Below are 25420 nucleotides of genomic sequence, written 5' to 3' on the forward strand. Positions count from 1 at the left end.
ATGCCTTAAAATTGTCAAGGTTGAGAAACACTGCTCTAGCAGCACATAACTGATGATGTTACGTAGTTGGGTTATGAAACGTCTGCAAGGAAACACCCCCCCCCCCGCTCAGAGAACACCCAGGACCCCACAATCTTCCTCTTTCTTCTCCTCCTCCTCCTCCCCTTGCCCCCCCCCCCCACACCCCTCTCCCTTCTAGCATTGATGATGTTTCCTAGTTGGGTCATGAAACGTCTGCAAGGAATCCACCAGAGTCCGTCCGTCCTTCCTTCCTTCCTTCTCAGACTTTGCTCCCTCCCTCCCTCTCATCTTTCTTTCTTTCTTTCTTTCTTTCTTTCTTTCTTTCTTTCTTTCTTTCTTTCTTTCTTTCTTTCTTTCTTTCTTTCTTTCTTTTCCTTCCCTCCCTCCCTCTCCCAATCTTTGCAAACCAAAAGAATAAAGTCAATTTAATTGGATTTCCTCTCCGGAAACCAGATCGTGAAATGCCAGCTTCTGACCCCCCCCCCCCCCCCCCCCCCCGTCTTTGTGCGATAATTGGGCAAATAAGCACAACACTGCCAGATCACATCCCCCTCCGACCCCCCCTCCCAGCTCCTTCTCTCTCTCTTCTATCTTCTATCTCTCCCCCCCCCTACATGCCCCACATGTGGGGGGGGGAATCATTGCCTCCAATGGGTTACATATATAACCCCCCCTCCCTATCCGGGTTTGTTTTGTTTTTGTTTTGTTTAATTTTGGTGTGTGTGTGTGGGGGGGGTTGTTTTCAAATGGGTAGATCCCGCTGGGATCCTTTCAGCTCTCAGGAGCAGTGAAAGCAGGGAGGGAGGGGAGAGGGAAATGGGTATCCCCCCCCCCCACGGAGAAGAGGTTTTCCCGGAAGGGAAAGACTGAAAAGAGAAGAGCTGTTTGTAGAGGGAAAGCAATGGGTGGCGGAGGATGATGGATGGTGGAGTCCTGGGGGGGGGGTGGAAAAGTGGGCAGTGGGCCCTGATACCTGATTTGCCTGGTTTTCTTTCTTTCTTTCTTTCTTTCTTTCTTTCTTTCTTTCTTTCTTTCTTTCTTTCTTTTTTCTTTCTTTCTTTCTTTCTTTTTTCTTTCTTCCTCTCTTCCTTTCCTCTCTTCCTTTCCTCTCTTCCTTTTCTTCCTCTTTCTCTCTCTCTCTCTTTTTCTTTCTTTCCTCTCTTCCTTTCTTTTCCTTCCTCTTTCTTTCTCTTTTTTCCTTCCTGCCTTCCTTTCTTTCTTTCCTCCCTTCCTTTCCTTCTTCTTTCTTTCTTTCTTTCTTTCTTTCTTTTCTCTCTTTCTTTTCCTTTCCTTCCTTTTTCTTCTTTCTTTCTTTCCTCTCTTCCTTTCCTTTCCTTTACTTCCTTTTTCTTCTTTCTTTCTTTCTTTCCTCTCTTCCTTTCCTTCCTTTTTCTTTCTTTTTCTCTTTCCTTGCTTTCCCTTTCCCTCCCTTCCATCCTCTTTCTTTCTTTTCTCTTTTCTTCCTTTCTCTTCCTTTCCCTTACATTTCCCTTCCTTTTTTTATCTGTTTATTTCCTTCTTTCCTTCCATCCTTTTCCTTTGTCCTTTCATTTTCCTTTCTTCCTTCCTTTCTTTTGCTTCTGTTCTTCCTTTCCTTTCCGTTGCCTTAGTCTTCCTTCCTTTCTCTCTTTCTTTATTCTTTCTCTTTCTTTCCTTTCCCTTTTCCTTCCTTTCTTTCTTTTTCTCTCTTTCTATTCCTTTTCTTTTCCTTCCATTTGCTTTCCTTCTTTCTTTTTTCTCTTCCCCTCTTCCCTTCCTTCCTCTTTCTTTCTCTCTTTCTCTTTCTCTCTTTCCCTTCCTTCCATCCATCCATCCTTTATTTCTCTTTCTCTTTTTTCCCTCTTCCTTTCTTCCTTCTTTCCTCTCTCTCTCTCTCCTTCTCCTTCTCTTTCTCTTTTTTCCTTTCCACCTTTCATGACAATCGCCAGGCCCCCACAAATTGAACCCCACATTGCCACCCTAACGGCCCTCGGCAGGAGAACTGATTCCCCCCCCCCCGTTTGCTCTGCCCCGTCCTTCACTTCGAACGCTCCATTCTGCCAGCCGTCGTATCTTGAGGACTAGCTCCGCTTGCGGGTTTTTGCTTGACCCCCCCTTGCAGAGTCCCAGTGCACGTCCCCTCCCTGAACGTAAATCGCAAGGCGTCCTCAACTTATAACCGTTTGTTTTAGTGACCTTTCGAAGTTAACACAGCCCCGGAGAGTGGGGGAAGGGACTCAACGACCGTTTTGCACACCTATGACTCGGGTTTACGACGGTCGCGTCCTTGGGTCACGTGACCCCCTTCGGCGACCTCCTCGCGAGTCAAAGGGGAGCCGGATTCATTTAACGACCGTGTGCTGACTGAACCGCAGCGATTCGATTCACAACGGCAGCCCAAAAGGTCGTAAAATGGGGCGGGACGCACTGAACGGAGGCTTTGGTTAGCCACAGAAGTTCTGGGTTCGATTGCCGCCGTAAGTCCAGGACGTATCTGTATTGGGCGAGGAGAGCTGGAGAGAGGCAGGATTGGCTCAAAGAGTTTGCTGGTTTGTTTTTCCTTCGGTCGGCTTTAAAAAAATTCCGGGAATTCTGTTTATCGCACTCCGTTTATATCGAGGGGGGGGGAAATCTAATTGGATGTGATAAAGTTGTGCTCTGGTGGGGATAAAAATCTTCTGAACATCAGCTTTGGTCAAATAATCAGAGAGGGCCCTTTTATGACTAGTGGACTTCAACTCCCAGAATTCCTCAGTCGGCCATTTTGATGAAACTGTGGGCTTGGATCCAGACTCTCAGGGGCCTTCCAACTTGGCCCTTTTCTGATTGGTGGACTTCAACTCCCAGAATTCCTCAGTCGGCCATTTTGATTAAACTGGGAGCTTGGATCCAGACTCTTAGGGGCCTTCCAACTTGGCCCTTTTATGACTGGTGAACTTCAACTCCCAGAATCCCTCAGTCGGCCATTTTGATGAAACTTCGGGCTTGGATCCAGACTCTCAGGGGTCTTCCAACTTGGCCCTTTTCTGACTGGTGGATTTCAAGTCCCAGAATTCCTTAGTTGGCCATTTTGATGAAACTGCAGGCTTGGATCCAGACCAGGGATCTTTGGCACTTTTCTGACTGGTGGACTTCAACTCCCAGAATTCCTCAGTCGGCCATTTTGATGAAACTGCAGTCTTGGATCCAGACTCTCAGGGGTCTTCCAACTTGGCCCTTTTCTGACTGGTGGACTTCAACTCCCAGAATTCCTCAGTCAGCCATTTTGATGAAACTGCAGGCTTGGATCCAGACTCTCAGGGGTCTTCCAACTTGGCCCTTTTCTGACTGGTGGACTTCAACTCCCAGAATTCCTCAGTCGGCCATTTTGATGAAACTGGGGGCTTGGATCCAAACCAGGAGTCTTCAAACGTCCCTTTTATGACTGGTGAACTTCAACTCCCAGAATTCCTTAGCCAGCGTACCTGGCTGAGGAATTCTGGGAGGTGAAGTCCACCAGTCATAAAAGGGCCAAGTTTGAAGAGCCCTACGTAAAACCCAATTTTTACTCAAATTGCTTGATGTAATGTAATATTTTTGGAAGCAAAGAAGAGCTACATGGCTGCCAGGCGGCATGCTTTAAGAGGGGTGGACTTCAACTCCCAGAATTCCCCTGCCAGCATGCTTTCAGAAAGAGGACGTCAACTCCCAGAATCCCCCAGGCGGCATGCTTTAAGTGGGGTGGACTTCAACTCCCAGAATTCCCCTGCCAGCATGCTTTCAGAAAGAGGACTTCAACTCCCAGAATTGTCCAGCCGGCATGCTTTAAGAGGGGTGGACTTCTACTCCCAGAATCCCCTAGCCGACATGTTTTAAGAGGGATGGACCTCAACTCCCAGAATTCCCCAGCCACCATGCTCTAAGAGGGGAGGACATCAACTCCCAGAATCCCCCAGTTGCAATACTTTACAAGGGGAGGACTTCAACTCCCAGAATTATTAAAAGTCCATCCCTCTTCAAGCATGCTGGTTGGGGAATTCTGGGAGTTGAAGTTCTCCCCTCTTAACCGTCCTAAGCTGGAGAAAGTCTGCCACACAGACCCACAAATAATTAGATTTTTTTTTATCCTACCTACTTTCTTCTATTTCAGCCCTTTCAACATGGTGTGTGTGTGTGTGTGTGTGTGTGTGTGTGTGTGTAGTAGAGAAGAGACTTCTGTCTCCCCCCCCATCCTTAAATCCTTAGAAATGGGTCGGGGGGGGGGGAGGCCTTGGTCTGATGATGGGCCGTTGCAAGCAATCGGACGTGGTAAACAAACCATGGTTCTCCGGAATTGGCAAAATCTGACGCCGGTTGCGTGCCACCCATCAGGCAGCGTTGCCCCCAAGGAGAATTTTGTGGGTTCAAGGAAAGTTCTGCAGTCTGCTTGGGGCATGGTGACATCTATCCTTGACCCACTTTGGGACCTGGACGGGGGGGGGGCGGGGGGGAGACGAGCCGGCAACAAGCCGCCTTGAGCGAAGCCAGCTTTGAACTGTAGATGAACTGTAGGCTGGTCACCGATGCTGGCCAGTTGCCTGGGGCTGCCAAGTGGAGAGAAATATATATATTTTTAAAAAAACATAGATATACTGTAGATATAGATATAAATAGATAAAGGTTTTTTTTTTCCAAACTTAGTTAATCCTGGGTCACGATCAAAAGGCGTTCTGGAATGGTGGACCTTCCAGAATTACAGGTGAACAGGGGTTGGAAGGGTCCTCGGAGGTCATCTAGTCCAACCCCCTGCTCCAGCAGGAGAGCCTTTACAGAGTCACAGAAGGCCAGAGTTGGAAGGGACCCTGGAGGTCATCGAGTCCAACCCCCTCAAGCGGGAGACCCTTTACAGATTAACAGGAGTTGGAAGGGACCCTGGAGGTCATCTAGTTTAACCCCCTCAAGCGGGAGACCCTTTACAGATTAACAGGAGTTGGAAGGGATCCTGGAGGTCATCTAGTACAACCCCCTCATGCAGGAGATCCTTTATAGAACAACAGTTGGAAGGTACCCTTTAGGTCATTTAGTCCAACCCCCTGCTCAAGCAGGATACCCTTACAGAATAAGAGAGCAGGAACAGACCTTGTAGGTCATCTAGTCCAACCCCCTCCTTAAGCAGGAGATCCTTAACAGAATCACAGAAGAACAAGAGTTGGAAGGGATCCTGGAGGTCATCTAGTCCAACCCCCTCATGCAGGAGACCGTTACAGAATACCAGAGTTGGAAGGGACCCTGGAGGTCATCTAGTCCAACCCTCTCAAGCAGGAGACCCTTTACAGATTAACAGGAGTTGGAAGGGATCCTGGAGGTCATCTAGTCCAACCCCCTCATGCAGGAGATCCTTTATAGAACAACAGTTGGAAGGGACCCTGAAGGTCATCTAGTCCAACCCTCAGCTCCATCAAGACACCCTTACAGAATAACAGAAGGACAGAGTTGGAAGGGAGCCTGGAGGTCATCTAGTCCAACCCCCTCGAGCAGGAGACTCTTTACAAAATAACAGTTGGAAGGGACCCTGCAGGTCATCTAGTCCAACCCGCTGCTCGAGTAGGAGACCCTGATAGAATAAAAGAGTTAGAAGGGGCCTTCGAGGTCATCTAGTCCAGCCCCCTGCTCAAGCAGGAGACCCTTACAGAATAAGAGAGCAGGAAGGGACCTTGTAGGTCATCTAGTCCAACCCTCTCCTCAAGCAGGAGATCCTTAGCAGAATCACAGAAGAGCAAGAGTTGGAAGGGATCCTGGAGGTCATCTAGTCCAACCCCCTCATGCAGGAGACCGTTACAGAATACCAGAGTTGGAAGGGACCTTGGAGGTCATCTAGTCCAACCCCCTGCTCAAGCAGGAGACCCTTTTGGGATGACAGAGTTGGGCGGGGCCTTGGAGGTCATCTAGTCCAACCCCTTCCCCCCTTCCTTGGAGGTCACCTAGTCCTGCTCCAGCAGGAGACTTTGGTAAAACAGGGAACAAAAGGGCTTGTGAGCGGTATTTGGGAAACTAATGGTGGTTCTCGGCTTACGACGGTTCGTTTAGTGACCGTCTGAACTTGGCCTGGGACTGACCAAAGGAACTGAGCGCTGTTTTTCACCATCTTTCGCACTTCGGACCCTTGCAGCATCCCCAGGGTCAGGTGATTAAAAATGAGACGCCCGGGCAACCGACTCGTATTTGTGACGGCCGCAGTGTGGGTCACGGGATCCCCTTTGGCGACCGTCTGACGAGCAAAAGTCCAAAGTGGAAACCAGAGTCACTGAACAATCGGGCTGTTTACAAACTGATGAACTGCAGTGTTTCACTTAATGACCGCAGGAAGGTTGTCAAATGGGGTAAAAAAAACTCCCCGAACAACCGTCTCGCTTAGCAACGGAAAGGCTGGGCTCCGTTGTCGTCTTAAGTCGAGGAATGCCTCTGTTTGACCACCTCTTCCTCCTTCCTCTCCTTCCTTCGTCTCCTCCTCTTCCTCCTCCTCCTCTTGGTCTCCTCCTCCATCTCCTTCTCGTTCTCCTCGTCGTCCTTCTCCTCTTTGTAGCCTCTTCTTCTCCTTCTCCTTCTTGTCCTCCTCCTTCTCCTCTTTGTATCCTCCTCTTCTCCTCCTTCTCATCCTTCTTCTCCTCTTCCTCCTCCTCCTCCTTCTTCCCCTCTTCGTATCCTCCTCTTATCCTTCTCTTCGTATCCTCCTCTTCTCCTCCTTCTTCTCCTCTTCGTATCCTCCTCTTCTCCTCCTTCTTCTCCTCTTCGTATCCTCCTCTTCTCCTCCTTCTTCTCCTCTTCATATCCTCCTCTTCTCCTTCTCCTCTTCGTATCCTCCTCTCCTCCTCCTTCTTCTCCTCTTCGTATCCTCCTCTTCTCCTCCTTCTTCTCCTTCGTATCCTCCTCTTCTCCTTCTCATCCTTCTCCTCCTTGTCTCCTCCTCCTTCTTGTCCTCCTTCTCCTCTTCGTCTCCTCCTCTTCCTCCTCCTTCTCATCCTCCTCTTTGTATCCTCCCCTTCTCCTCTTCGTATTCTCTTCTCCACCTCCTTCTCGTCTTCCTCCTTCACTTCTTCGTCTCTTTCTCGTCCTCATCTCCTCATCCTCCTGCTCTTCTTCTCCTTCCTCCACCTTGCTCCATCTCCTCCTCCTCCTCCTTCCTGTTCCTCCTCCTCCTCCTCCTCCTCTCCCTTCGAGCGCTGATGTTGTTCCCTAGTTTGACCTCGAAAGGTCTACAAGTTCAGAGAGCACCAGGCACCCTACAGTCCCCCTCCTCCTCTTTCTCTTCGTCTCCTCCTCTTCTTCTTCCTCCTTGTCTCCTTCTCGTCGTCCTGCTCTTCGTCTCCTTCTCGTTGTCCTCCTCCTCCTCTCCTTTTTCTCCTCTTCCTCCTTCTCCTCCTTCCTGTTCCTCCTCCTCCCTTCTAGCTCTGATGATGTTACCTAGTTGGGTCATGAGACGTCTGCATGAGAAGCACCCAGCTCAGAGAGCATCAAGGACCCCACAGCCTCCTCCTCCTCCTTCTCTTCTTCTTCTTCTTCTCCTCCTCCTCCTTCTCCTCCTTCTTCTCTTCTCCTTTTTCTTCTTCTTCTTCCTTCTTCTTCTTCTTCTCCACCTCCTCCTTCTTCTCTTCTCCTCCTCCTCCTCTTCTTATTCTTATTCTTCTTCTCTTTCTCCTTCTGCTCCTCCCTTTCTTCTTCTTCTTCTCCTCCTCCTCCTCCTCCACCTCCTCCTTCTCCTTCTTCTCTTCTCTTCCTCCTCTTCTTATTCTTATTCTTCTCTTTCTCCTTCTGCTCCTCCTCCTCTTCCTCCTCCTCCTCCTCCTCTTCTTCTTCTTCTTCTTCTTCTTCTTCTTCTTCTTCTTCTTCTTCTTCTTCTTCTTCTTCTTCCCCTCCTCCTCCTCTTCCTCTCCTCTTATAAATATTCTCTCTTCTATCCTTGGGGCAAATGTTTGCTGAACGTGGTTTTCTACATGGAAGCAAACCTTCGACCGGCTCGTCTCTTAAGGCCCGTTCTTACATGCAGGTCACGGAAACGGAAAAGTAGGAGGGGGCAGAGCAGAATAAATATATAAATTCACCCCACCCCACCCCACCCCCCGTAGTCATCCTGGGCTTTGGCTTCCCAGGATGATGGACTCACCTCCCCAGGTCCCGAGAAGCTTCCCAAGCCCACCACAAACACCAACCCGGAAATAAGAGACAAGTTGCGTTGTGGGTCCTTCCAGCCTTCCTCGGGTCTCCGTCGTGCTGCGAAAGGCGACCCTTCTAACCACCTCGTCTCTTGACCTTTTGTGTCGCCAAAGCAGAAGAGGTGAAGGCATCTGCTGAGGTTCCATCAGCAGAAGAGCCAGCTGCCCTTCCCGGAAAGGACCTTCCACCCAGCCCGGACAAGAAGAACAAGGTGAGGTTGCGTCTTGCGTTTCCCGTTTCTGACATGCTTGGGGTTGTGGGTTTTTTTCCCCCCCATCCTGCTTCTTCTAAGCTAACGTTGAAGGTCTGTTCTCTGAGGTGAAGCTTCTGGAGAAGACCCACGCAACCGGTAGAGCAGCGTTCCTCCATCTGGGTAGACCGAATTTGTCTGGACTTCAGCTCCCACCCTGGCTGGGGATTCTTGGGAGCTGAAGTCCATACATCTTCCAGCTGACCCCGGTGGAGAAACCCTGAGGTAGGTTCGTTCACCGCTTTGAGGTGGACATCCATAATTGGTTAGCTTGTAGGTGTCCGGACCATTGACCTAGTCCATATTTGGTCCATCCCTCTTCGCCTCCAGTAAAAGGTGGACAGATCCACCTGCCAGAGTTGAGAATGCCTGCTGTAAGTTCACGATTTTGAGGTGGGCATCCATACCTTCATAGTTTGAAGATGGAAGGACCATGTGTGGATAATTGAAGATGTCCATCCTTCTTCATCTCCATTAAAAGATGGATGGATCCACTGCCAGAGTTGAGAATACCTGCTGTAAGTTCACGATTTTGAGGCGGACATCCATACCTTCATAGTTTGAAGAGGGAAGGACCATGTGTGGACAATTGAAGATGTCCATCCCTCTTCATCTCCATTAAAAGCTGGACGGATCCACCTGGCAGAGTTGAGAATACCTGCTGCAAGTTCATGGCTTTGAGATGGTCATCCATAGCTTGATACTGTACCTTGAAGGCATATGGACCATTGCAGATGTAGGGACCAAGTCCATCTTTGGTCCATCCTTCTTCATCTCCCATTAAAAGATGGGTGGATCAACCTGCCAAAATGGAGGTAACCTGCTCTAAGGCTTTTGAGGTGGACATCCATACCTTTAATGGGTTGAAGGTGTAGGGACCGTTGAAGGTGTAGGGACCATTCAAGTCCAGATTTGGTCCATCCCTCTTCATCTCCATTAAAAGATGGACGGATCCACCTGCCAGAGTTGAGAAAATCTGCTGTAAGTTCATGGCTTGGAGGTGGACATCCATAAGTTGGTAGGTTGAAGGTGTAGGGACCGTTGAAGGTGTATGGACCATTCAAGTCCATATTTGGTCCATCCCTCTTCATCGCCAGTAAAAGATGGACGGACCCACCTGGCAGAGTTGAAGACACCTGCTGGAAGTTCATGGCTTTGAGGTGGACATCCATACCTTGATAGTTTGAAGATGGAAGGACCATGTATGGACAATTGAAGATGTCCATCCCTCTTCATCTCCTTTCAAGATGTATGGACTTAACTGTCAGTGTTAAATACTCCACGGACTCCCCCCCCCTCCTCCTCCTCCTCCTCCTCCTCCTCCTCCTCCTCCTCCTCTTCCCCCTTCTAGCACTGATGATGTTCCCTAGTTGGGTCATGAAACGTCCGCAACTGGAATTGCAGCGATTGGAGTCTTCCTTTTCTCTCTGCCCCTCAATCCTTTTCCAAGGATTATTATTTGGGTCAATCCGACGCTTCTACCTTCCAGCTCAGAGAACAGAGAGTCCCGCCATTATTATTATTATTATTATTATTATTATTATTAATTATTATTATTATTATTATTTCTTTGCCTGAAATTGACTTGAGTTGCGCCCGTTTTTATCTTTTTCGGCCTTCCGTTTACAACGCTCGCTTTTTTCTTTTTCTTTTCTGTCTCGTTTCGTTTTTTTTCTTCTCTCTCTCTCTTTCTCTCTCTCTCTCGTTCTCTTTCTCTTTCCGTGTCGTCTCTTTGTTTTCCGTTGCGCTGGGGTGCATGTTCCCCCCCCCCGTCCAGCCGTCGGCCGCCACCGCCACGGGCGCCAAGCCCGCTCCAGCAAAATCCAAGCCCGGGACGGCCGGAGTCCCCCCCATGAAGCGTCCGGCTTCTGCCACGCTGGGCTCAAACAAAAAGACCACTGCGCCGGGCGGCGGTCCCACGGCGGCGGCGCCCGCTCCGAAACGCCCGTCGTCCGGCCTGGCTCGGCCGTCCAGTTTAACTCCTCGGGAGCTTAAACCCAAGGTAAGGAAAAACTGGGAATTGCGCGGAGGAGAACGTGGGCGGGAGCGGGGAGGAAGACGTCCGGACGGCGGCCCTGGCGCGCCCGAAAGGATTTGGGAGACTCGGCGAAGGGATGCTGCCGAGAAGAAAGGATCGGGTAAAAGAAAAGAGAGAGCCGTGCCCACGGCTGTATAATGGAGAAGGAAAGAAAGATAAAAGTGACCCCCCCTCATTTGGAGATGGGTATAAGGGTAGGTGGGAAAGACCTTGGGGGACTGAGCGAAGGGATGCGGTTTAGGGACCGGTCCGATAAGAGGCCGCAGGGGCCACAGCTGTATAACGGAGCAGGAAAGAAACTCGGAAGATACTCTCCCTAGCCCAGGGCTAGGCCGCCTTGGCTCTTTGATGACTGGTGGACTTCAACTCCCAGAATTCCTGAGCCAGCCTGGCTCAGCTTGGAAACCTCTCCCTTTCCCCTCAGCATGGCTGGCTGAGGAATTCTGGGAGTTGAAGTCCACCAGTCATCAAAGAGCCAAGGTGGCCTACCTCTGGCCTAGGCCGCTTTATGACTCTGTGGACTTCAACTCCCAGAATTCCTGAGCCAGCCTGGCTCAGCTTGGAAACCTCTCCCTTTCCCCTCAGCATGGCTGGCTGAGGGATTCTGGGAGTTGAAGTCCACTAGTCATCAAAGAGCCAAGGTGGCCTACCTCTGGCCTAGGCCGCTTTATGACTCTGTGGACTTCAACTCCCAGAATTCCTGACCCAGCCTGGCTCAGCTTGGAAACCTCTCCCTTTCCCCTCAGCATGGCTGGCTGGGGGATTCTGGGAGTTGAAGTCCGCGAGTCATAAAAGAGCCAAGCTGGCCTACCTCTGGCCTAGGCCTAGGCCGCTTTATGACTGGTGGACTTCAACTCCCAGAATTCCTGAGCCAGCCACACTGAGGGGAAAGGGAGAGGTTGCTGAGCCGGGCTGGCTCAGGAATTCTGGGAGTTGAAGTCCACCAGTCATGAAGGGCCCATACTTCCCCCATGCTGGCTGAGCAATTCTGGGAGTTGAAGTCCACCAGTAATAAAAGAGCCAAGGTGGCCTACCCCTGAGTTACTAGGAAGATGAGGGGACTTCAACTCCCAGAAATCCTGTGCTAGCATGGCACCCTATACCAGGAATAGGCAACCTTGGCTCTTTTATGACTCGTGGACTTCAACTCCCAGAATTCCTCAGCCAGCCTGGCTCAACTTGGAAACCTCTCCCCTTTTCCCCTCAGCGTGGCTGGCTCAGGAATTCTGGGAATTGAAGTCCACGAGTCATAGAAGAGCCAAGCTGGCCTACCTCTAGCCTAGGCCTAGGCCACTTTATGACTTATGGACTTCAACTCCCAGAATTCCTCAGCCAGCCTGGCTCAGCTTGGAAACCTCTCCCCTTTTCCCCTCAGCGTGGCTGGCTCGGGAATTCTGGGCGTTAGTTAATCCTTGGTATGATCAAAAGGCGTTCTGGAATGGTGGACCTTACAGAGTTACAGGTTAACAGGAGTTGGAAGGGACCTCGGAGGTCATCTAGTCCAACCCCCTCAAGCAGGAGACCCTTTACAGAATAACAGAGTTGGAAGGGACGTTGTAGGTCATCTAGTCCAACCCCCCCCCCCCGCTCAAGCAGGAGACCCTTATAGAATCACGGAGTTGGAAGGGACCCTGGAGGTCATCTAGTCCCACCCCCTCAAGCAGGAGACACTTTACAGAATAACAGAAGGCCAGAGTTGGAAGGGGCCTTGGAGGTCATCTAGTCCCACCCCCTCAAGCAGGAGACCCCTTACAGAATAACAGAAGGCCAGAGTTGGAAGGGATCTTGGAGATCATCTAGTCCAGAGGTAGGCAACCATGGATCTGGTGGACTTCAACTCCCAGAATTCCTGAGCCAGCCTGGCTCAGCTTGGAAACCTCTCCCTTTCCCCTCACCATGGCTGGCTCAGGGATTCTGGGAGTTGGTCCACCAGTCATAAAAGAGCCGAGGTGGCCTACCCCTGCCCCAGCCAGCCGGGAATTCTGGGAGTTGAAGTCCACCAGTCATAAAAGAGCCAAGGTGGCTTACTCCTGGCCTAGTTCCTCAGGCTGCAAAGAAAACAGCTCGAATAGGTCTACCTCAGCAGGGGGTGGACTAGAAGACCTCCATGGTCCCTTCCAATGCTCTCATTACTAGGAGGTGGGAAAGACCTTGGGGGAACCGAAGGGACGCTACGTAGGGACCGGTCGGATAAGAAACGGCCGATCCCACAGGTCTATAACGGACGGAGAAAGCAACTCGGAAGATACTCCCCCCTAGCAAAGAAGAGAGCTTGAATAGGTCTCCAGCAGGGGGATGGACTAGCAGACCTCCGGGGTCCCTTCCGGTGCTCTTCTTCTAATCTGCGGGAAAGACCTTGGGGGAAACTGAAGGGATGCTGCGTAGGAGAAAGCAACTCGGAAGCTACTCTCCCGAGCAAAGCTTGAATAGGTCTCCAGCGGAGGGGTGGACTAGAAGATCTCCAGGTTCCCTTCCGGTGCTCTTCTTCTAATCTGTGGGAAATATCTCAGGGGAAATGAAGGGACGTTGCGGAGAAGGGAATGTGTGACTCTGGACAGGGGTGGCCCCGTGGGCCAACCTCACACATGTGCGGGTCCCTTTCTGTTGCGTTGACCGCGTGGCCTTCTGGATCCCTTGCTTGGAGGAACTTCTGGAGAACTTCCTGCCTCTGACGGGATCCCTTCTCCTCCTCCTTCTCCTCCTCCTCTTAGGGGACCGATGGGAAGAGCCCGGATAAGAGGGTCTCCCCTTCCAAGACCCCCTCGGCCACCACCCCTCGGAACGGCGGGAAGACCACCCCGGGGGGCTCCAGGCCTACCGGGGTGGTGGCCACCGTGGGGACGTCGCCCGGGCCGAGGAGCACCACCGCCACCGCTTTGCCCCCCAAGAAGACCTCCGGTGAGTTGTTCCTGGAGGGAGTGCTTGGGAGATTTTGGGGAGGGGGTCTTCCGGGAATGAAGGAGTAGGGGGAGGTGGGTGGGGCGTTGGAGGGCGGAGGAGCTGCCTGGACGGTTGAGGTGGTCTCCGGTTGTCCGTCTTTGTCCCACCTGATTCCGGAATGGATGGAGGGGAAGTTAGGGAGGGTGGACGCCCCCAGCCCGGGGGGGTTCAGGGCATAATGGGGTGGCCGAAGAAGGCCCCTTCCTTCCTTCCTTCCTTCCTTCCTTCCTTCCTTCCTTCCTTCCTTCCTTCCTTCCTTCTCCTCTCTTTTCCCTCCTTCATTCCATGCCTTCCCTCCTTCCTTCCTTACTTCCTTACTTACTTCCATCCTTCCCTCCCTGCTTTCCTCCCTTCCCTTCTTCCCTTTCCTCCCCCCTTCCCTCCCTTTCGTCCATTCTTTCCTTCCTTCCTTTCCTTTATCCCTTCCTTCGATCCTCGTTTCCTTCCTTCCTGTTTCCCTCCTTCCTTCCCTGCCTCCTTGCTTTCCTTTCTGCCTCCCTTCCCTTTATCCCTTCTCTTCCCTCCCTGCTTTCCTTCCTTCCCTTCTCTCCTTCATTTCTTTCATTTTTCCCTCCCTCCTTGCTTTCCTTTCTTCCTCCCCTCCCTTCCATCCTTCTTTCCTTCCTGTTTCCATCCCTCCCTCTCCATTCCAGGCTTTCCTTCTTTTTTCCTTCCTTCTTTCCTTCCTTTCTTCCTTCCTCCCTCCCATCCCTCCCTCTCTTCTCTTCCCTCCCTGCTTCCCTCCATTTCTTCCATTCTTCTCTCTTTCCTTCCCTCCCTCCTTGCTTTCCTTTCTTCCTCCCTCCCTTCCTTCCATCCTTTCCTTCCTTCCTTATCTCCTTGCTTTCCTTTCTCCCTCCCTTCCTCCTTCCTTCCCTCCCTCCTTGCTTTCCTTTCTGTCTCCCTTCCCTTTATCCCTTCTCTTCCCTCCCGGCTTCCTTCCTTCCCTTCTCTCCTTCATTTCTTTCATTTTTCCCTCCCTCCTTGCTTTCCTTTCTTCCTCCCCTCCCTTTATCCCTTCCATCCTTCTTTCCTTCCTGTTTCCATCCCTCGCTTTCCTTCCTTCTCTTTCCCTCCCTCTCTCCCTCCCTTCATTCCAGGCTTTCCTTCCTTCCTTCTTTCCTTCCTCTCTTTCCCTCCCTCTCTCCCTTCATTCCATGCTTCCTTTTTTCTTCCTTTTTTTCCTTCCTTCCATCCCTCCGTCCCTTTCTCTTCCCTTCCTGCTTCCCTTTCCTCTCTCCTTCCCTCCATTTCTTCCATTCTTCCCTTCCCTCCCACCTTGCTTTCCTTTCTTCCTCCCTTCCCTTTATCCCTTCCTTCCAGCCTTTCTTTCCTTCCTGTTTTATCCCTCCCTTCCCTCCATACTTTCCTTCTTTCCCTTTCCGCTCTTTCCCTCCCTCTCTCCATTCCATGCTTTCCTTCCCTCCCTTCCTCCCTCCCTGCTTTCCTTCTCTCCTTCCCTCCATTTCTTCCCTCCCTCCTTGCTTTCTTTTCTTCCTCCCTTCCTTTTATCCCTCTCTTCCCTCCCTCCCTCCCTCCCTTCCTTGTCAGTGATGGTTGAGATATTCTTGACGGGTCCTTGATTAGGCCGTGGTTTGTTTGTCTGAGTTGGTATTTCCTTAATTAGAGTATTGATAGGGCAAGCCACTAGTGCAGGGCTGGGCCACCTTGGCCCTTTTATGGCTCGTGGACTTCAACTCCCAGAATTCCTGAGCCACCCTGGCTCAGCTTGGAAACCTCTCCCTTTCCCCTCAGCATGGCTGGCTCAGGAATTCTGGGAGTTGAAGTCCACGAGTCATAAACTTCAGAGCCAAGCTGGCCTACTTCTGAGCCTAGGCCGCTTTATGACTGGTGGACTTCAACTCCCAGAATTCCTGAGCCAGCATGGCTCAGCTTGGAAACCTCTCCCTTTCCCCTCAACATGGCGGCTCAGGAATTCTGGGAGTTGAAGTCCACGAGTCATAAAAGAGCCAAGCTGCCTACTCTGGCCTAGGCCTAGGCCGCTTTATGACTCGTGGACTTCAACTCCCAGAATTCCTGAGCCAGCATGGCTCAGCTTGGAAACCTCTCCCTTTCCCCTCAGCATGGCTGGCTCAGGAATTCTGGGAGTTGAAGTCCAGCAGTCCTATAATGAAGAATTCCTGAGCCAAGCATGGCTGGCTCAGGAATTCTGGGAGTTGAAGTCCAGCAGTCATAAAAGAGCCAAGGTGGCCTACCTCTGGCCCAGGCCTAGGCCGCTTTATGACTGGTGGACTTCAACTCCCAGAATTCCTGAGCCAGCATGGCCCAGCTTGGAAACTCTCCCTTTCCCCTCAGCAGGGCTGGCTCAGGAATTCTGGGAGTTGAAGTCCACCAGTCATAAAAGAGACAAGGTGGCCTAGCCCTGGCCTAGTGTATAAACAGAGAGCAGACTCGCCTCCCTTTCAGCACTGAGGACGTTCCCTAGTTGGGTCATGAGACGTCTGCAAGAAAGAGCATCAAGGACCCCCACATTTTAACCCTGAGTTCCCAGGAATTCCCTTTTGTCCGTCTCTAAGAGCGCGGCAGAGGGATGCCGGTGAACTAGGCTACTCAGTCCTCCTCGCACGGTCGTCGTTTGGGGGAAAAGAGGAGGAGGAGGTTTTTTGGCGGAGACCATTTTTAGTTCTTTGTAATAAAATAAAAAAATAAAATAGAGTAGACTACAGTAGAATAGAATAGAATAATAAATATAATATAATATAATATAATAATAAAATAAAAGGATAAAATAAAATAAATGAAAAGGATAAAATAAAATAATAAAATGATAAGATAAAATAAAAAGAATAAAATAAAATAATAAAATAAATAAAATAATAAATAAAATATTAAAATAAAATATTAAAATAAAATAAATGAAAAAATAAAATAAATAAAATTAAAATTAAATTAAAAAAATGAAAAAATAAAATAAAATAAATAGAATAGAATAACAAATAAAATAAAATATTAAAATAAAACAAATGAAAAAATAAAATAAATAGAATAGAATAATAAAATAAAATAAATAAAAATAATAAAATAAAATAATAAAATAATAAAATAAATAAAATAAATAAACAAAATAAATAAAAAACAATAAAATAAATAGAATAGAATAGGATAATGAATAAATTAAATAAAAAGAATAAAATAAAATAAAATAAATAAAATAAAACAATAAAATAGAATAGAATAATAAATAAAATAAAATAAAAAATAAAATAAATAGAATAGAATAATAAAATAAAATAAATAAAAATAATAAAATAAAATATTAAAATAAAATAATAAAATAAATAAAATAAAATAAACAAAATAAATAAAAAACAATAAAATAAATAGAATAGGATAGGATAATGAATAAATTAAATAAAAAGAATAAAATAAAATAAAATAAATAAAATAAAACAATAAAATAAAGAATAGAATAGAATAGATAAATTAAAAAAATAAAATAAAAATAGAATCAGTAAAAAAATTATTTTAAAGAAAATAAAGAAAATAATAAAAGAAAATAATAAAATGAAATAAAATAAAATAAAGAAAATAATTAAATTAAATAACAAATAAAATAAATAAAATAAAAAATAAAATAAAACAAAAAATAAAATAAAATAAAAGTCAGGCGGCTAATCCAACTGACCTTTGCCTGCTTCGCCTTGGGCAGCCATCAAGACCGATGTCAAAGCCGCCGATGCAAAGAAGGCCCCGGCAAAGTCACCAACAGGTAATCCCTCTTCTCTAAAGGCCATTCTTTCCCCCCCCTCCCCGCCTTGCGGGACGCAGCTCTCCTCCTCCTCACCCACCTTCTCCCTCACAGCCGATCTGAGCCGTCCCAGGAGCGCCCCGGCCTCCACCACCGCTTCTCCCGCCCCGTCGGGACCCCCGGCCGGCCGGCCGAAGCCGAAACCCGTCGCTGCCAAGCCTCCGGGGACGGCCAGCGTGCCGGCCGAACCCAAGAAGCCCTCCTTGGCGAGCAAGGCCCTTCCCAAAACCAGCCCGGGGGCTTCCAAGCCTCCGCGACCGACCACCAGCGTCTCCGTTCCGGATCTGAAGAACGTCCGGTCCAAGATCGGTTCCACGGATAACATCAAATATCAACCGGGTGGAGGAAAGGTGAGTCCCGTATCTTGACCAGGGTTGGTCCAAACAGACGGAGGGGAAAGTCCTCCTCAAACCCACCCACCCCTCCCGGGAACCTAACCGAGATTCCACCATCCTGTTTCGGAAGCGCGGAGGACCCAGGAGGACTAGTTACTTGGTCCCGTGGAGAGAGAAGGACCTCTCCTGGGTATGGTTGGCTCACCGGAAGGAAACGGGCCCTTGCGGGTGAGATACTAGCACGTCGAGGAGAAGAACCGCAACTCCCGGGCGCCTAGTATCTGGGATGTCAACTCCTATTCCTCCTCTCCATAACTCCCCCCCCCCCACTTCCTTCTAGCCCTGATCGTGTTCTCTAGTTGGGTCACGAAACGTCTGCAAGGAAGCCATCCAGTTCAGGGTCCCTTCTTTCGTCCCTCCCTCCCTCCCTTCCTTCCTTCCTCTCCTTTCCTCCTCCTCCTTCCTTCTTTCCTTCCTCCTCCTCCTTCTTCTCCTCCCTTCTAGCCCTGATGATGTTCCTTAGTTGGGTCACAAAATGTCTGCAAGGAAAGCACCCAGCTCAGAGTCCTCCCTCCCTCCCTCCCTCCCTCCCTCCCTTCCTTCCTTCCTTCCTCTCCCTTCCTTCCTCCTCCTCCTCCTCCTCATTCTCTCCAAACTCCCCACTTCCTTCTAGCCCTGAAGATGTTCCCTAGTTGGGTCACGAAACGTCTGCAAGGAGACCACCCACTCAGGGTCCTTCCTTCCTCCTCTTTCTCCTCTTCCCTTCTAGCCCTGATGAGATTCCTTAGTTGGGTCACAAAATGTCTGCAAGGAAAGCACCCAGTTCAGAGTGCTCCCTCCCTCCCTCCCTTCCTTCCTTCCTTCCTTCCTTCCTCCTTCTTCTCCCCCCTTCTAGCACTGATGATGTTCCTTAGTTGGGTCACAAAATGTCTGCAAGGGAAGCACCCAGTTCAGAGTCCTCCCTCCCTCCCTTCCTTCCTTCCTTCCTTTCTCTCTTCCTCCCTCCCTTCTTATTCCTTTCTCCCTCCCTTCCTCCTTATTCCAATCTCCTTCCTTCCTTCCTTCCTTCCTCCTCCTCCTCCCTTCTAGCACTGATGATGTTCCTTAGTTGGGTCACAAAATGTCTGCAAGGGAAGCACCCAGTTCAGAGTCCTCCCTCCCTCCCTCCCTTCCTTCCTTCCTTCCTTTCTCTCTTCCTCCCTCCCTTCTTATTCCTTTCTCCCTCCCTTCCTCCTTATTCCAATCTCCTTCCTTCCTTCCTTCCTTCCTTCCTTCCTTCCTTCCTTCCTTCCTTCCTTCCTTCCTTCCTTCCTTCCTTCCTTCTTCTTCTCCTCCCTTCTAGCACTGATGATGTTCCTTAGTTGGGTCACAAAATGTCTGCAAGGAAAGCACCCAGCTCAGAGTCCTCCCTCCCTCCCTCCCTTCCCTTCCTTTCTCTCTTCCTCCCTCCCTTCCTCCTTATTCCAATCTCCTTCCTTCCTTCCTTCCTTCCTTCCTTCCTTCCTTCCTTCCTTCCTTCCTTCCTTCCTTCCTTCCTTCCTTCCTTCTTCTTCTCCTCCCTTCTAGCACTGATGATGTTCCTTAGTTGGGTCACAAAATGTCTGCAAGGAAAGCACCCAGCTCAGAGTCCTCCCTCCCCCTCCCTCCCTCCCTCCCTCCCTCCCTCCCTCCCTCCCTTCCTTCCTTCCTTCCTTCCTCCCTCCCTACCTCCCTACCTCTCTACTTAAAATCCCCACTTCCTTCTATCACTGATGATGTCCTCTAGTTGGGTCACAAAATGTTTGCAAGGAAACCACCACCTCCTCCTCCTCCCCCCCAATCCCACTTCTTGACAGCACCGATGACATAAATCTAGTTGGGTCCTGAAACGTCTGTGAGGAAATCCGCCATTTTGGAGACGGTTGGAATCCCGGCCCACTAAAACCCTTTTTCAATCTCAGCCCCTTCAGAGTGTCTGGACTTCAACTCCCAGAATCCCCAGCAGTTTGGATGAAGAGCTAAGAATGTGGGTTCTCTCCCCCCCCCAAGTAGGCCACCTTGGCTCTGTTATGACTCGTGGACTTCAACTCCCAGAATTCCTTAGCCAGTAGTGCTCAGCTTGGAAACCTCTCCCTTTCTCCTCAGCATGGCTGGCTCAGGAATTCTGGGAGTTGAAGTCCATGAGTCATGAAGGGGCCATAGTTCCCCCATGTTGGCTCAGGAATTCTGGGAGTTGAAGTCCACGAGTCATGAAGGGGGCCATAGTTCCCCCATGTTGGCTCAGGAATTCTGGGAGTTGAAGTCCATGGGTCATAAAGCGGCCTAGGCCAGAGGTAGGCAACCTTGGCTCTTTTATGACTGGTGGACTTCAGCTCCCAGAATTCCTGAGCCAGCATAGGGAATTATGGCCCCTTCATGACTCGTGGACTTCAACTCCCAGAATTCCTGAGCTAGCCTGGCTCAGCTTGGAAACCTCTCCCTTTCCCCTCAGCATGGCTGGCTCAGGAATTCTGGGAGTTGAAGTCCACCAGTCATAAAAGAGCCAAGGTGGCCTGTTCCTGATACAGGGTGCCATGCTGGCAGAGGAATTCTGGGAGTTGAAGTCCCCTCATCTTCCTAGTAACTCAGGGCTAGGCCAGCTTGGCTCTTTTATGACTGGTGGACTTCAACTCCCAGAATTCCTGAGCCAGCGTGGCTCAGCTTGAAAACCTCTCCCTTTCCCCTCAGCATGGCTGGCTCAGGAATTCTGGGAGTTGAAGTCCACAGTCATAAAAGAGCCAAGGTGGCCTAGCCCTGCACTAGCCCAACGAAACCAACATAGTAACTAACGAGCAACGCTAAACCATCCCAAACTTTGACCAAGGGGTTCCTCCTCCTTCCCCTTCGTTCACACCCAAGTTTCGCTCTGACCGTGTCCAAGTCAGTTTCCTCCAGATTGACGCGAGAAAACAAAAAAAAACCAGGCTATTCATCGACTTAAACGAACGGCAAGCGAGCCCAACTTTTTCTGTCGCTGAGCGAGGCGTTTGTTACGCAGGTGTTGCCCTGTTTTACGACCTCTGTTGCCACCGTTGTTCAGCGAATCCCTGCAGTTGTTTAGTCACACGGTCGTTAAGCGAATCCCGGCTTCCCCTATTGACTTTGCTGGTCCGAAGGTCGCCAAAGGGGATCGCCTGACCCCAGGACATGACGACAGTCTGAATTTTGATCACATGTCGACAGTCGTGTGTCTCCAGGTCGTTGTAACGTTGTAAATTGAGGACCCACGAGGTTGATCTAGATGATCTCCAAGGTCCCTTCCAACTTTATTGTTGTTGTTGTTGTTATAAAAACCTCCACCCTCCCGAAGTCCTCAATTTACAATCGTTCCTTTAGCAACCAAAGTTCAAACAGCCAGTCCTCACACTTACGACCCTCACAGCATCATCAGGGATCAGGTGATCAATATTTGGGCACGACGGTTTCCAGTTTCAACCTTTGGCCAAGCAACGTCACTGTGGTGTGTGTGTGTGTGTGTGTGTGTGTGTGTGTGTGTGTGTGTGTGCTGGATTCACTTAACGACTGCTTGATTCGCTTAATGACCATAGGGGATTTACGTCAAAACCCGGCCCTGAGGTGCTAAAAATGGGACTTCTTTCATAACTGTCTCGCTTAGCGACCGAAATGGGGGTTCCTCTTTTGGGCGTAAGTCGAGGACGAGAGGGTTTTTTTGTTTTTGTTTTTTGCACTTCTGATGATCTGAAACCGCCTCCCTTTATCTCCCGTTTTTAGGCCAAAGTAGAGAAAAAAGGCGAGTCCGCCCTGGCTGCCCGAAAACTCGAACTCGGTACCGTGTCCAAAGCCCCTACCAATAAATCCACGGTTTCCAAAGAGAGTCTGGCAAAGTCACCCAATGGGAAAGTGAGTCCTGTTTTCGACTTTTGACGCTTGGGAGGGGTGAGGACACCACCTCCTCCCCTCCCGGATCTTCTTTGACAGGGGGTCCTCAACTTACGACCGTTCCACTTAGCGACTGCTTGACGTTACAACGGCACAGGGGAAAAAAAGATTGTGTTTTTTTTTCCACTTAGCAAACCCTCCCCCCCCACCCCAGTCCCGGTGATCCCAGTCCAGACACTTGTCAACCGACTCAGATTTACGACGGATGTATTGTCCTGGTGATTTGAATCCCGACGCTTGGTAACCGACTCAGATTTACGACAGTCGCAGCATCCCAGTAATGCAAATCTCGACACTTTGCAACCAACTCAGATTTACGACGGTCGCAGCATCCCAGTGATTTGAATCCCGACACTTGGCAACCGATTCAGATTTACGACGATCGCAGCGTCCCAGTGATTTGAATCCTGACGCTTTGCAACCGACTTAGATTTATGACGGTTGTAGCATCCTGGTGATCCGAATCCCGGCACTCAGCAACCTACTCAGATTTATGACGGTTGCAGCGCCCCAGTGATTTGAATCCCGACGCTTAGCAACTGACTCAGATTTATGACGGTCGCAGCGTCCCAGTGATTTGAATCCTGACGCTTTGCAACCGACTTAGATTTATGACGGTTGTAGCATCCTGGTGATCCGAATCCCGGCACTCAGCAACCGACTCAGATTTATGACGGTCGCAGCGTCCCAGTGATTTGAATCCCGACGCTTTGCAACTGACTCAGATTTATGACGGTCACAGCACCCCAGTGATTTGAATCCCAACGCTTTGCAACCGACTCAGATTTATGACGGTTGTAGCGTCCCGGTGATCCGAATCCCGGCACTCAGCAACCGACTCAGATTTATGACGGTCGCAGCATCCCAGTGATTTGAATCCCGACGCTTTGCAACCGACTCAGATTTATGACGGTTGTAGCGTCCCCGGCCTGTGTGTGTTTGTGTATGTCCCATGATCCCCTTTGCAACTTTGTGACCCGGTGTTCACTTTTTCATCACCGGGCGACTCATGGAACCACCAAAGCGGTTCGTTTAACAACGGTGGTAAGAAAGGTCGTAAAATGCCCCCCCCAAAAAATAATCCCTTCGCCCGTGTGTCCCGGGTTGATGTAGCCGATGGCAGGCCAGCTCGTGAAGTGGGGCCAAACTCACTTGACATGCGTCTCGCTTAGTGACGAGAATCGTGGTCGTAAGTCGAGGACTTCCTGTTTATAATTTTTTTTTTTCCTTCCCTTCTTACTTTTCTCCTTTGGGTCACTTTCTCTTCTCTCTGAATTCATTGCCCTTCGGGGTCTTTTTTTCTTCGGGACCCTTCTGCTTTTTTGCACGCCATTTTCTCTTTCTGTGTCTCGACGCGCCTTTGGAAGGGAACCGTGGGTTTTGGAGTAGCGAAGGAGGCGAAGGGGAGGGGGGTTATTTTGGGGAGGGGGTAAGCAGAAACCCCCTCCCTCCATCACGATGCTTAATTGATCGCCGATGGATGAATTGCAAAGGGAGAAAACAAAACAAAACATGGATTATGAATCCAGGGTCTCTCAAGATGGCGGAAGGTGGGAGGGACTTCAACTCCCAGAATTCCCTATTCAGGAAGCCGGGATTTCATTGGAGGAGAATCGGAGGACGGCAAGCATTTCACCCCCCCTGGGTCTTAATGCTTGTCGGATTCAAAAAGCAGGAAAGGTAAATAGACAGTGTTGAGCAGGCGTCAAGTCCGGCTTTTCCAAGAAGATCCCTTTTTATTATTATTATTATTGTTATAATGATTCTTTTGTAGCTGGACAGAAATCCAGGGATCCACCCGAATCGAGAGTCCCGATTCCCAAGGATTCCCCTCCCTGAGAAGGGGGAGAGTGGGGGCTTTGCAGGACCTGACGGCTTTCGGGTTTTCCTTGGCTGAATCCGGGGCTCTTTCCTTCCTTCCTCTGTCTCCTCCTCCTTCCTTTTCCTTTTTTTCCCCCCTCTTTCTTTCCTTCCTCTGTCTCCTTCTGCTGCTTCTCCTCGTTTCCTTTGCTGAGTTCGTTTTTTTTCTCTTCTCTTCCTCCTCCTGCCCTTCGCTGAGTCGACGGCGCCTTCATTTTTTTCTCTTCTCTTCCTTCCCCTGTCTCCTCCTCCTCTTCCTCTTCCCCATCTCCGTCTGGTCATCCCTAACCTCCGGATTCGTTCGGAGGGAGTTGCTAACCGCCTGCTTGTGCTCTGTCCATCTGTCCCTCCCTCTGTCTGAGAGAAGAGAGAGAGAGGGAGAGAGAGTGATAGAGAGAGAAGAGAGAATGAGAGAGAGTGGAGAGAAGAGACAGAGGGGAGAGAGAGAAAAGAGGAGAGTGAGAAGAGAGTGAGAGAGGAAAAGAGGGGATGAGAGAATGAGAGAGTGGAGAGAAGAGAGAGTGAGAGGGGAGAGAAGAGACAGGGGAGAGAGGAAAAAAGCAGAGTAAGAAGAGAGAGAGAGGAAAAGAGAAGAGGGGATGAGAGAATGAGAGAGTGGAGAGAAGAGAGAGAGGGGAGAGAAAAGAGGAGAGTAAGAAGAGAGAGGAAAAGAAGAAGGGATGAGAGAAAGAGAATGAGAGAGTGGAGAGAAGAGACAGGGGAGAGAGAAAAGAGAGGAGAGTAAGAAGAGAGGAAAAGAGAAGAGGGGATGAGAGAATGAGAGAGAAGAGAGAAAGAGAGAGAGGAGAGAGAGTGAGAGCAGAGAGAAAAGAGGAGAGTAAGAGGAAAAGAAGAGGGGATGAGAGAAAGAGAGAAGAGAGAATGAGAGTGGAGAGAAGAGAGTGAGAGTGGAGAGAGAAAAGAGGAGAGTAAGAAGAGAGGAAAAGAGAAGAGGGGATGAGAGAATGAGAGAGGGGAGAGAGAAAAGAGGAGAGTAAGGAAAAGAGAAGAGGGGATGAGAGAATGAGAGAGGGGAGAGAGAAAAGAGAGGAGGGTAAGAAGTGAGTGAGAGGAAAAAAGAGAAGAGGGGATGAGAGAATGAGAGAGAGAATGAGAGAGTGGAGAGAAGAGAGTGAGAGGGGAGAGAAAAGAGGAGAGTAAGAAGAGGAAAAGAAGAGGGGATGAGAGAAAGAGAATGAGAGAGTGGAGAGAAGAGACGGGAGAGAGAAAAGAGAGGAGAGTAAGAAGAGAGGAAAAGAGAAGAGGGGATGAGAGAATGAGAGAGAAGAGAGAATGAGAGAGAGAGGAGAGAGAGTGAGAGAGCAGAGAGAAAAGAGGAGAGTAAGAGGGAAAGAGAAGAGGGGATGAGAGAAAGAGAATGAGAGTGGAGAGAAGAGAGTGAGAGTGGAGAGAGAAAAGAGGAGAGTAAGAAGAGTGAGAGGAAAAGAGAAGAGGGGATGAGAGAATGAGAGAGAGGAGAGAGTGAGAGGGGAGAGAGAAAAGAGGAGAGTAAGAAGAAAGTGAGAGAGGAAAAAAGAGTAAGAAGAGAGAGAGAGGAAAAGAGAAGAGGGGATGGGAGAAAGAGAGAATGAGAGAGTGGAGAGAAGAGAGTGAGAGGGAAGAGAAAAGAGGAGAGTAAGAAGAGAGGAAAAGAGAAGAGGGGATGAGAGAAAGAATGAGAGAGTGGAGAGAAGAGACGGGAGAGAGAAAAGAGAGGAGAGTAAGAAGAGAGGAAAAGAGAAGAGGGGATGAGAGAATGAGAGAGAGAGGAGAGAGAGTGAGAGAGCAGAGAGAAAAGAGGAGAGTAAGAGGAAAAGAGAGGAGGGGATGAGAAAGAGAGAAGAGAGAATGAGAGAGTGGAGAGAAGAGAGTGAGAGTGAGAGTGGAGAGAGAAAAGAGGAGAGTAAGAAGAGTGAGAGGAAAAGAGAAGAGGGGATGAGAGAATGAGAGAGAGAGGAGAGAGAGAGTGAGAGGGGAGAGAGAAAAGAGGGTAAGAAGTGAGTGAGAGGAAAAAAGAGAAGAGGGGATGAGAGAATGAGAGAGAGAGGAGAGAGAGAGTGAGAGGGGAGAGAGAAAAGAGGGTAAGAAGTGAGTGAGAGGAAAAAAGAGAAGAGGGGATGAGAGAATGAGAGAGGAGAATA

At 49.5% G+C, this 25420-nt stretch overlaps 1 protein-coding gene across 17 annotated transcripts in view; it reads left to right on the forward strand.

Moving 5' to 3' along the window:
* The window catches only part of LOC120319679 (microtubule-associated protein 4-like), a 166366-nt gene that overhangs the window by 128138 nt on the left and 12808 nt on the right, over nucleotides 1–25420 (forward strand). For 12 of the 17 annotated variants that reach the window (XM_039368760.1, XM_039368764.1, XM_039368766.1 and 9 more), the window contains 6 exons: nucleotides 8283–8380; nucleotides 10197–10421; nucleotides 13169–13355; nucleotides 17068–17127; nucleotides 17221–17516; nucleotides 21252–21380. In XM_039368760.1, the coding sequence (XP_039224694.1) occupies nucleotides 8283–8380; nucleotides 10197–10421; nucleotides 13169–13355; nucleotides 17068–17127; nucleotides 17221–17516; nucleotides 21252–21380 (995 nt within the window). The remainder of the gene's footprint in view (nucleotides 1–8282; nucleotides 8381–10196; nucleotides 10422–13168; nucleotides 13356–17067; nucleotides 17128–17220; nucleotides 17517–21251; nucleotides 21381–25420) is intronic. The other 5 variants (XM_039368767.1, XM_039368772.1, XM_039368775.1 and 2 more) reach the window with 3 other exon arrangements.

The sequence above is a fragment of the Crotalus tigris genome, unplaced genomic scaffold, assembly GCF_016545835.1.
Source record: "Crotalus tigris isolate CLP2741 ecotype Arizona unplaced genomic scaffold, ASM1654583v1 scf7180000020932.1150333, whole genome shotgun sequence".
NCBI lineage: Eukaryota > Metazoa > Chordata > Lepidosauria > Squamata > Viperidae > Crotalus > Crotalus tigris.